At 41.1% G+C, this 12,333-nt stretch overlaps 1 protein-coding gene across 5 annotated transcripts in view; it reads right to left on the bottom strand.

The window, feature by feature from the left end:
• LOC127568176 (MAP kinase-interacting serine/threonine-protein kinase 1-like) overlaps positions 1-12,333 on the bottom strand; it is a 52,941-nt gene that overhangs the window by 19,878 nt on the left and 20,730 nt on the right. For all 5 annotated transcript variants that reach the window (XM_052011616.1, XM_052011617.1, XM_052011618.1 and 2 more), the window contains exons 4-5: positions 9,809-9,906; positions 3,496-3,575 (exon numbers count right to left, since the gene is read on the bottom strand). In XM_052011616.1, the coding sequence (XP_051867576.1) occupies positions 3,496-3,575; positions 9,809-9,906 (178 nt within the window). The remainder of the gene's footprint in view (positions 1-3,495; positions 3,576-9,808; positions 9,907-12,333) is intronic.

The raw sequence follows: 12,333 nt of genomic DNA, 5'->3' as shown, positions 1-12,333 counted from the left end.
GTAAAACTCCAGTAATCCACTATCCCATTGTTCAGAAATCCCGATGGATTGGCATCTGGCTCAATGCTGCCCCATTCCCAGGCTTCTTGTATACTCACTGGAGACCTGTTCCCATGTTTCCCTAAAGTTCACCAAGATTTGTTTTTTGCATTTTATTTAAACTCAGCTGTTTATTTCAAAACATATTATGCTACAGGGTCACATCTAAAAAAAGGTGAATTAAAAGTGTGTTAGTGTATTAATAGGAGTAAAATCCAATAGTCCTGAAAATCTAGCACTAAAGTCCTGATGGTGTTAGATTACTGGAGTTTTACCATACAGTGTGTATTAACATTGTATTTAAATGGTGTAAGGTCAACAGCAAAGTACAATGATCAGATAAGTCAAAAATAGTATTAACTGCAAAGAATGTGCTGCAAAATAATTAGGTTTAAAACTTGCAGTATGTGGCAGTCAGAACACTAACTGAGACTTGTTGTTTGAAGCAGACAGATATCCTGGGACAGAACACATACATTAAATCTACTGGGCTCATGCCAACAAAGTGTGGGACTTGAAAAGATTAGGGCCAGAATATTGATCGAGTTAGGACAAAGGATGGGTTGAAATATCCAAAGGGCCTTATTTAAGTGATCTGAGCATTGAAGGAATAACTGAGTCTGTGAGATGAAACAAGGATATGACTCAATCTTCAAGAGACAAGATTAGTAACAAATAAAAATAAATGTATTTTCCAAGGATTAGTGTAAAATAGCACAGGAAAGTGATAGGATGCAAGATCAAAGAGAAAGCTTCTATTAAGGAGTGAGAGGGAGCACCAAACAGGTGTGTGAGAGAGAGAGAGAGACAGACAGAGAGAGGGATGGGGTGGGGGTGGTTGAGGAGCAGCAGGAAAATCACAAGGAAAAGAACCTGCAGTCAACAGGGCACAGCAGGAGGAAAAGAGACACATGCCACAGTCACTCAGAAGGCAAGCCACTGAGGTTCTGAGGAACAGACTGTGATCATTGTCTTTGATAAGTATTGTTCTTGATAAGTATGATTCTTTGTACTGGATTCAACTTACATCTATTGTGCTTATAACCAATCTATCTGTTCCACAGTGAATTGTTGTAACAAACAAACCCCCTGAGCTAACTTAAATTAAATCTTAAAAGTAAAAAATTATGAATCCTGCAATATGGTGACCAGAATGTCTGCAGAATTCAACTGTAATCTAGTTATTGCTGCATTAAGTTTTAGCATAACATCCATGCTCTCATTTTCTGTGCTTCAGCTAATGGAAAGCATCTCACATGCCTTTTTAACCACCATAATCAACCCCGTCTTGTTACCTTTATGGACAAACACTCTAAGGTCCCACTGTTCTTTCACTCCTTTCACTATCCTTCCATTTCCTGTAATATTCCCTCGATTTGATACACTTCCCTGAATGCATTACCTCGCACTCCTTCAGATTAAATTCCATTTACCACTTTTCTATCCAAATGTCCCGTCCATCTATATCTTCCCACAGTCAACTTTTATATCATCTGCAAACTTTGTTATTGTGCTCCCTAGATTCAAGTCCAAACCATAAATGTATACCTCAAAAAGCAAGAGATTGCATGCAGAGGGCTATGAGCCTTCCTTAGTACAGCCTCCCAGTAGCAAAAATATTCCTTGACACTTGGATTCGCTCTTGGATCTCATGAGATTTTTTTTCCCTTTTTTGACTGGGCTGCTATGTGAAAACTTGTCAAAGGCATCACTAAAGTACACATAGACCATATTAACTGACCCTTCTTGTTACTGCCTTAAAAAATTTAATCAAGCCAGTCTGCCTTAATAAAGCAATGCTGACTGCACTTGATTAACCAATGTCCTTCTAAATTAAAGTTTCTACTGTTCCTCAAAGTATTTTGCCTGGGACTGATGTTAAACTAACTGGCCCGTAATTATTTGGGTTATCCCTTTCATTTTAAAAATGGCTCAACATTAGTCCTTCAATCTTCTTCAGAGCAGAGTAAAAATTGATGGTCAGAGCGTCCACGATTTCCCCTCATTTCTTTTAACAGCCTGGGATACATTTCATCTGGGCTCGGTGAGTCATTCACTTTCAAAGATGCTAAACCCCTTAATAGTTTCTCTCTCATAATCTGCACCACATCCAATATTTCATACTTCCTTCTTAACTATAATATTGGGATCACTGCCCCTCTTCTGCGTTTCTTTATGTTTCTGCAGATATAAAGGCCAGCATTCTATTAACCTATATTTTTGTACCATCCATCTATCTTTGGTGCTCTACTGCTTCTGTTTTTTCACAACTTATTAAGTCCTCTGTCCTATCCATTTGAGGTCCCAAGAGCATGACCTCACACCTGCCTGCAATGAAATCTGTTTGCCATAGTTTTGCCCTATTCATTGGTCTATTAAAAGTATGTTTGTAATTTATTGCTTCTATCTTTACTGCTCACAATGCCACCTCTCATTGTAGAAGTGAAACTAAGAGGATTTTCCTGCAGTTGGCAATTAGAAACTGTAACCAAAAAAGCAAAAGATTAGAACAGGAGTAAAGGAGAGACAAAAGAACAAGAATTAGACCCACCAGTCCTGCAAGCCTGTCTGCTCTCAATAACTTGATGTCTAATCCTCTACTTTGTCTTTGTTCCACCTGATCCCCATATCCCTTTAGTATATAAAACAAATCATGCTCAGCCTTGAATATTTCTTCACTGACTGAGCAATCACAAACTCCAGGGGTAGAGCATTTCTAAGATTCAAAACTAAGTGAAGAATTTCTTCTGAACTGCTAATGCTGGGACTAAAGCCGTCACCCGCTGAGCTCTACACTTTCTAGCTGCAGGCTTTCAGCGGCTCATCAGTCAATCATTTTCAGAATCTTACTTTAATGATATTTCTTCTCAATTTTCCCTAAACACTATTGATTCCCTTCCTTACTTTTTGACTTCTTAATCACTATTCTACCTTTCAACCTGTAATCTTGAATCATTTTTCAATCTGTACCAGCACGTTAATTTTCTTGCTTCATCTATCAGCAATCTCACCTGCACTAACATTAAAAAGTTAGAATGCACTAACTTTCTCACCATTTAAAAAGTACTATTCTTCCATCTTATCATGTGCCTCCTTTTCCTGCACTTACCTAACATATCTACATTCCTCAGCAGATTTTTTTGTGTCTTTCACACCACTCATGTTTAGCCCAGCTTTAAGCTGTCAGCAGGCATACTATATACTCTCCTTTTATCCCAGGCATTCATTTGGATTCAAAATAGCAGAGGGCCCACCACTGATTTCTGTGGCACCCCATCATTAACAGGCCACATCTATAAAATGATCCTTTATTTCCAATTTGTTTTCTTAACTTTCAACTACATTATCTGAAATAATGTGCTAATATTACTTAAGATTGTAAGTACAATTGTCATAGTACATCAGTCCCATAAGACACCACTTTGTAACTCTTATATGGGTGGACTTGAAACCTACTGGTTTCCCTGACATTGATATAAAGTCTCAACTTCACGGAACACCCTGCTTCGGCTCAGATCGGACTTCTTCTCAATGACCTGCAAGGAAGAACACAATGTGCTTTGAACCGTTCCAAGCATTGCGAAAGAAACAAATAATGTACCATTCTACATTTTCTCACATTGGGAGAGGACCATTTGAAGGTCCCTATCACAATAAGAAGACTTCATCAAAAGTATTAATGCCCGTGTTTAGCTGACATTGGAGGATACAAGCTTAAGAAAATCACACTAGCTAAATATAAAAAATCTACTTGTGTAACCATTAGGCAAGTAAATATTTTGTGTTTAACAACAAATTTCACGACATATGTCAGGTGATAACCTGATTCTGGAACTAATGAGAAATACATATCTCAGAATAAACCTAGGTAATAACATATGCTTAATCTGTGAGTTTACCAATTGTTTGACATGCTTCACCCAAATTACAAAATAAAATGCAAGGCAATGTGAAGCAGGATAGTGCACAAGATGTATCAGACTGAGATTAGAATACAGTAATATATTAGGAGCAGAAACATGCCACTTGACCCTGATCCACTATTCAATTAGATAATGGCTGATCTGACATTTTTTACATTTACAGACTTCTGCTGGACCATATGATAATTGTCAACACAGCCATTATAAGTGTAACTGAAAAAGGACATGTAATTGACTGTGTGCATGGAAAATCTAACATATTCAACACCCAGAAACATTAAACTGATGGAGTTTTGTTTGTAATGAACATATTAGAATTGCCCAATGCTAATTACATCAATATGGCAATAGAATAATAAAATCAAATGCAAAGATCACATGCAGAGGCTTGAGGGACAAGGGTTCAGCATACTGCACAAGGCCAGTCAGAAATGCAGAACTAATCTTTTATACAGAGGTTTCCAAATAGTTACAATATTGTTGGAAGACAGCCATGCAGTGAGGACCAAAAAGTGTGTAAAAACAGAAGATTCATTGCTGGACCAGCATTACAAGGGACTTCTAAGTTTGCTCATGGGTTCTGGCAACTTTGAAAATACTTATTCAGATGTGGTGAGGATCACTGACAAGGTCAGCATTTAGAGAGTACCCCTATACTGAATTTCAGGGGACACTTAAGAATCTAGGTCACATGTAAGCCAGATTGGGTAAATTTGGCAAATATCCCTCCTTAAGGACATTAATCAATCCGATAGATTTAAACAACATCGTAGTCACCATTACCTAGACTAGCTTTTTATTTTGGATTTAACTAAATGTAAATGCCTCAGCTGCCATGCTGGTATTTGAACTCAAATTTTTGGATCATCAGTCGTGGCATCTGCAGTAACTTAACCACTATACTACCATACCTCTACATTCGACATGTATCCCAGATAAAATACAGTAGGCACATTGTAGAGGAGAAAGAAAGAAAGAAAATAAGTTATCTTCTCAAAAGTAAATAAGTAAAGTAAAACAAATTTCAATTCATTCCCTTTATTCCAACTTTCCAATTATATCTTTCTAACTGGTTATCCTTATTCTCTTCATAGAACTCATCAAGTGAGTTGAATTTCTGTTTCCATGACTTCAATTAATACTATTGGTCTCTTTGTGCTATGTTTCCATTTTCTCTCCCTTGATTTCCTCAAAACTTTATTCAGCATGACCCTTTGGATCAGGCCTTACGTCAAAAAGGCAGCACGGTAGTGTAGCGGTTGGCGTAGTGCTATTACAGCACCAGCGACCTGGGTTCAATTCTGGCCACTGTCTGTAAGGAGTTTGTACATTCTCCCGTGTTTGCGTTGGTTTACCGTTGGAGCAGCATGTCTCTAGCAGGTAGGGGCTGAGTACTTAAAACAGAGTTTGATTGGTTAATTAGAGGGAGTGAGTACTTGAGATAATCAACACGGACAAATATAAGGAGGGGTAACTGAAGAGGAGTGGTCAGTGTGTGAGTGGCTCAGGGTAGGAGTGAAGCTCTGAGGCTTTGGCGAGCAGAGGCTGAGGAAGAGCTTGCTCCCAGTGAGGTAAGGCTGGAAAATCCCTTTAATTTAATTAATTTGGAGTAGGTAATGAAGGCAGCAGTTAGAGCAGTTGTGTGCTCTGTATGCAGTATGTGGGAAGTCAGGGACAGCACAATTGTCCCTGATGACTACACCCGTCAAAGGTGCATCCAGCTGTAGCTCCTGACAAACAGTGTTAGGGAACTGGAGCAGGAGCTGGATGGACTTTGGGTCATTCGTGAGGCAGACATAGACAGGAGTTTCAGGGAGATAGTCACCCCTAAAAGTCATGAGGCAGGTAGCTGGGTGACTGATAGGAAGGGGAAGGGGTATAGACAGAAAGAGCAGAGCACCCCTGTGGCCATTCCCATCAACAATAGGTATACCATTTGGATAATGCTGGTGGGGACGACCTACCAGGGACAAGTTGTAGTGGTCATATCTCTGACACTGAGGTGGATCCTCAGCTCAGGAGGGAAAAGAGGAGAGCAGTAGTGATAGGAGATTCGTAGTTAGGGGGACAGATAGGAGGTTCCGTGGGAGAGATCGAGAATCCCGGACAGTCTGTTACCTCCCTGGTGCCAGGGTCCGTGATATCTCGGATCAAATTCTCTATATTGTCAGGAGGGAGGGTGAACAGCCAGATGTCATGGTCCATGTAGAGACCAATGACATGGATAGGAAGGAAGAGGAGGTCCTGCAAAGAGTTTAGAGAATTAGGTGCAAAGTTGAAGGACAGGACCTCCAAGGTTGCAATCTCAGGATTGCTACCCGTGCCACGTGCTAGTGAGGCTAGAAATAGGAGGCTCACGCAGCTAAATACGTGGCTAAGGAGATGGTGCAGGAGGGAGGGCTTCATGTTTCTGGACAATTGAGCTTTGTTCCAGGGAAGGTGGGATCTGTTCCGAAGGGATGGTTTGCACCTGAACTGGAGGGGGACTAACCTACTTGCGGGTAGGTTTGCTAGTGCTGCTCTGTGGGGGTTTAAACTAGACTTGCAGGGGGAGGGGAACTGGAGTGTTAGAGCAGATAGTGAGGTGGAGGAGGAAAATGGTCATGCGAGGACTGCAGGAATAGACAGAAATCAAAGGTTTGTATGTGATAGAAATGTTCTCAGGTGCCTCTATTTCAATGCAAGGAGTATTGTAGGTAAGGCAGATGAGTTTAGGGCATGGACTGGCATGTGGGATTATGACATTATTGCTATTAGTGAGACTTGGTTGCAAGAGGGGCAGGACTGGCAGCTTAATGTTCTGGGGTTCTGTTGTTTCAGACGTGATAGAGGGGGAGGGATGAAAGGGGGAGGAGTGGCATTACTAGTCAGGGAAAATATCACAGCTGTGCATAAACAGGACAGCCCAGAGGGCTCGTCTACAGAGGCCATATGGGTGGAGCTGAGGAACAGGAAAGGTGTGGCCACAATAATAGGTTTGTATTATAGACCACCCAATAGTCAGAGAATTGGAGGAACAAATCTGTAGTGAGATAGCAGACTGATGTAAGAAACAGAAAGTTGTAACAGTAGGGGATTTTAACTTTCCACATATTGACTGGAACTCCCACATTGTGAAAGGGCTGCATGGCTTGGAATTTGTCAAAAGTGTTCAGGAAAACTTTCTAAATCAATATATAGAGGTACCAATGAGACAGAATGTAATACTTAATCTCCCATTAGGGAACCAGACAGGTCAGATGACAGAAGTATGTGTAGGTGAGCATTTTGGGTCCAGTGACCATAATGTCATTAGTTTCAAGTTAATTATGGATAAGGATAGGTCTGGTCCTCGAGTTGAGGTTCTAAATTGGAGAAAGGCCAAATTTGTGGAAATGAGAAAGGATCTAGGAAGAGTGGATTGGGATAAGTTGTTTTCTGGCAAGGATGTGTTCAGTAAGTGGAAGGCCTTCAAAGGCAAAATTTTGAGAGTGCAGAGTTTGCATGTTCCTGCCAGGATTAAAGGCAAAGTTAACAAGCATAGGGAACCTTGGTTTTCAAGGGATATTGGTGCTCTGGTTAAGAAAGAGAGAAGTGTATGGCAGGTATAGGCAAAGAGGAACAAATGAGGTACTTGAAGGGTATAGAAAATGTAAGAAAATACTAAAAAAGGAAATCAGGAAGACAAAAAGAAGACATGAGGTTTCTTTGGCAGATAATGTGAAGGTAAACCCAAAGGGTTTCTACAAGTATATGAAGAGTAAAAGGATAGTAAGGGACAAAATTGGTCACCTCCCCAATGTGTGGAGCCTCAGGAGATGGGAGAGATCTTAAACAGTTTTTTGCATCAGTATTTACTCGGGAAACTGGCATAGTGTATATGGAAAGAAGGGAAACAAGCAGTAGTGTCATAGAACATATAGAGATTAAAGAGGAGGAGGTGCTTGCTGCTTTACAGCGAATAAAGGTAGATAAATCCCCCGGGCCTGACAAGATATTTCCTCGGATCTTGAGAGAGACTAGTGTAGAAATTGCAGGGGCCCTGGCAGATATATTTAAAATATCCTTAGCCACGGGTGCAGTGCCAGAGGACTGGAGGGTAGCTCATGTAGTTCTGCTGTTTAAAAAAGGCTCTAAAAGTAAACCAGATAATTACAGGCCTGTGAGCCTGACATCAGTAGTAGGTAAATTATTGAAAGGTGTTCCGAGAGATCGGATATACAAATATTTGGACAGCCAAGGGCTGATTAAGGATAGTCAGCATAGCTTTGTGCGTGGTAGATAGTGTTTAATGAATCTTGTAGAGTTTTTTTGAGGAGGTTACCAAGGAAGCAGATGAAGGAAAGGCTGTGGATGTTGTCTACATGGACTTTAGTAAGGCCTTTGACAAGATCCCACATAAGAGATTAGTTCAGAAGGTTCAGTCGCTAGGTATCCATGGAAAGGTTGTAAACTGGATTCTAAATTCTCTGTGTGGGAGAAGACAGAGTGGTAATGAATGTTTCTCAGACTAAAGGCCTGTGACCAGTGGTGTGCCTCGGGGATCTGTGCTGGGGCCATTGTTGTTTGTTGTCTATATCAATGATCTAGATGGTAATGTGGTGAATTGGATCAGCAAGTTTGCTGATGACACTAATATTGGAGGTGTAGTGGACAGCAAGGAAGGCTTTCAAAGCTTGCAGAGGGATCTGAACCAATTGGAAAAATGGGCCAGAAAATGGCAGATGGAATTTAATGCAGACAAGTCTGAGGTGTTGCATTTTGGAAGGACAAATCAAGGTAAGACGTACACAGTAAATGGTAGGGCACTGAGAAGTGCGGACGAACAAAGGGATCTGGGAATTCAGATACATAATTCCCTGAAAGTGGCATCACAGGTAGACAGGGTTGTAAAAAAGGCTTTTGGCATCCTGGTATTCATAAATCAATGTATTAAGTATAGGAGTTGGGATGTTATGGTGAGGTTATACAAGTCATTGGTGAGGCCAAATTTGCAGTACTGTGTGCAGTTCTGGTCACCTAACTACAGGAAGGATATCAGTAAGATTGAAAGAGTGCAGAGGAGATTTACTAGAATCTTTCTGGGTCTTCAGGAGTTGAGTTACAGGGAAAGATTGAACCGGTTAGGACTTTATTCCTTGAAGCAGAGAAGAATGAGGGGAGATTTGATAGAGGTTTACAAAATTGAGGGGCATAGACAGTTAATGCGAGTAGGCTCTTTCCACCTAGATTAGGAGAGATAAGTACGAGAGGACATGGCTTAAGGGTGAAAGGGGAAAGGTTTAGGGGGAACTTCTTCACTCAGGGATGGGAGTGTGGAACAGGCTGCCATCTGATGTAGTAAATGCAGTCTTACTCTTGAGTTTTAAGAATAAATTGGATAGATACATGGATGGGAGAGGTCTGGAGGGGTATGGACTGGGTGCAGGTAAATGGGACTAGCGGAATAACATTCCAGCACAGTCTAGAAAGGCTGAATGGCCTGTTTTCTGTGTTCTATGGTTTCCTCTGGGTGCTCTGGTTTCCTACCACATTGCAAAGATTTATGGGTTAGGAGCTGTGGGCATGCTATTTTGGCACTGGAAGCATGGTGGCACTTGCGGGCTGCTCCCAGAACACTCTATATAAAGGTGCATTTCACTGTGTTTCGATGTACATGTGACTAATAAAGAAACTTTATCTTTAAAAACTCCAGGATAAAACCCACATATTATAAATTAAGGATACACAACCTCCATGGATTCATAAATAATGTAACTACTCAATAATTAACAAATAATGACTCAGTATGGTCTAATTCCAATATATGACAACCTTCAGAAGCAAAGTCCTCCATAAACACCAGTGCATTAAAGAATTCTCCTTACCTTTACAGCGCATTCTCTTCCATTGTGAAGGTTAACACAGCCTTGGACCTTTGCATAAGTCCCCTCTCCTAATTGTTCACCAGTCAACCTGTATAAATCTTTCAATGCATTTGAATGATTCAATAAACAATTACTTCAGAGCAGTTATAATATTTTCTGTTCATTATCAAGGGAAATCGTACTGAAGCAACGAAAGTGAGGTCAGAATGTAAATATTCACAGGCAATTGGAAATTAAAGGAATAGCTTAGATCAAGCTCTGATATAATGCATTTATAACCAGTCTGGACTTGCAAAATAAAAATTACCTTCAATCCTTGGCTTTTTCCTACATGCAATTATAGTAACAGCTTTGGGTAGTGCAACAAAGACAGATTGAAGACTCCCCTTTCTAAGTAGACATCTTAGAAACTAAGAAGGGCAAAATGGCCTTATTCAATAACTCTGATAAACTCATTATCTTGCAAAAAGACTCAAGTCATCTGAAATTGGATGGTTGTGTTATCCTCAACTAAATGTTCACCATCTTACTTTATTTCCCACAACATAAAATGCAAAATCATTATTTATTTGTGGTTTTATATTGCTACATGGGCAGCTGTTAAGAGAAATGAGCGAGAAGAGTACAATTAAACAAAAAGCTCATAACATTTGGTTGGGTTTTAAGTAATTTTTGTTTGATTTGGTTTTAAGTTGTGAATTATCAGTATTTGATTAAAATTATAGGTAAAGTTTTAGAGAAGTGACAGATGGCAGAAAACCAGATCAAATATTCCTCAAAGGCCTCTTGACTAAAAGCATTGTTTACCTGAATCAAATGGATGTGGAAATTTGAAAATAAAGTTGAATGAAATTTGAAGACTTTTTGCAATATGTACTTGATCTGGACTAGAACCATGGGATGGTATCTACAAAAATTCAATGACATAGGGCAGCAGATAGTTGCTTGCAAGATGATGAAATAACATTCACAATTAGAAATTAGGAAGAATCTACAGTATATCAAGGATGTTCAAGCATCTCCATTATAATGTTACTTCTCAGATATGGACATAACTCTTGAATGAATAAGATACTAAGGTAGAAGGAAAAAAACTCAGTTGTAGTTCACAGGGCAAATGATTATGTAGGTAAAAGTAGAGTAGAGGTTTTAGAAAATGACTTCTGGAAAAACTAAAAGGGCTAGGTAACATACTACTAGGTAACATGCTACAAGAACAATGTGTTTTGCCTAACATTTTCCTTCTAGGGCTCAATCATTGTCAAAAAAAATTAACTGAGCACCAAGATAATCACAAAAATGGACTATCAATGTCTAGCCAATTTACCGACTTTTTTCTTTAAGTTAGAGATCTGATGCACGAGACTGAGATGGTTGGGAATTGTGTATTTAGATTAAGATCCTAACACTTCATATCCTGCTGAAGAGCTCTTGGTTCTCAGCAGAGACCAGAAGTGGTACAGAAGTAAAACATCTGTCACAATATCAAGCGAAGAACAAGCTCACTGAGAACCCAAATGCAGTGCACTGGTACGAGACTGGAGTCTGGATGCTTCCTCAGAACCAAACACAGGTGGCAACCGGAAGGAATCTTGCCTTGGAGCTCTGGGGTGGGGTCCCAACACAAAGACTGGATATCCTAAGAGGAACAGTGAAACCGGCACTGCTCTAGAGTTGACAACTCTAAGCAGCCAGGAGACAAAGTATACCCAAAGGTTGACCAATACTCTGGCCACAGTGCTAGTGAAACCAGGGCTCTTATGCTATTCTCCTGATGGGGCTCAGGTGTGTGTTGTTATGCAGTTAGTAGTGCATGGACCATGTGCTGCACAACAAGGCACCATCAATGGAGCTGAATCGAGGGCCAGCACTCGGAACCATGACTGTACCCCACCCACAACAGGAGCCTCCAGGCGACCCATCGGGCTTATCTGGATGGTTCCGATGGAATTCCTGAATGAGGGAGGGGTCCAAAATGAAGGAGCAAGGAACTCAGGAATGTTCCTCCGGACCGTATCCCTCCCAATCCACCAAGTACTGCAGGCCCCTACCCTGGCGGCGTACATCCAGTAAAGGCCGGGCAGTATGCCGGGTGGTCATCAACAATCCGGGGCGGGGGCAGGGAGCAGAGGCAGAGGGGGCTTGGCTGGAGGGCACAATGGACTGCTAGCCACTGGCTTCACCTGAGACGCGTGGAAAGTGGGATGTATCCTCAGAGTTGTAGGCAATTTGAGCAGGACCGTTGTGGGATTGACGATCTGCTCAATTTCAAAAGGTCTCAAGAAGCAAGGAGCCAGTTTCTTGGGCTCGTCCTTGAGGGGGATGTCCTAAGCAGAGAGCCAAACCTTCTGCCCAGGCTGGTACACCGGTGCGGGAACCTGCCAACAATCAGCGAATCTCCTGTTGCGGTTGGCAGTATGGAGCAGGTCCGCGTGTGTCCTCCCAGACCTTGCAGCAACAGCAGAGATGGTCCTGAACTGAGGGCATGGCGATGTCCCCCTCATGGACGGAGAACAGAGGAGGTT

This window comes from Pristis pectinata, chromosome 3 (assembly GCF_009764475.1).
Source record: "Pristis pectinata isolate sPriPec2 chromosome 3, sPriPec2.1.pri, whole genome shotgun sequence".
NCBI classification, from domain to species: Eukaryota; Metazoa; Chordata; class Chondrichthyes; order Rhinopristiformes; family Pristidae; genus Pristis; species Pristis pectinata.
The sequence above is the reverse complement of the archived record's forward strand: the minus strand, read 5'-3'. Positions and strand labels throughout refer to the sequence as shown.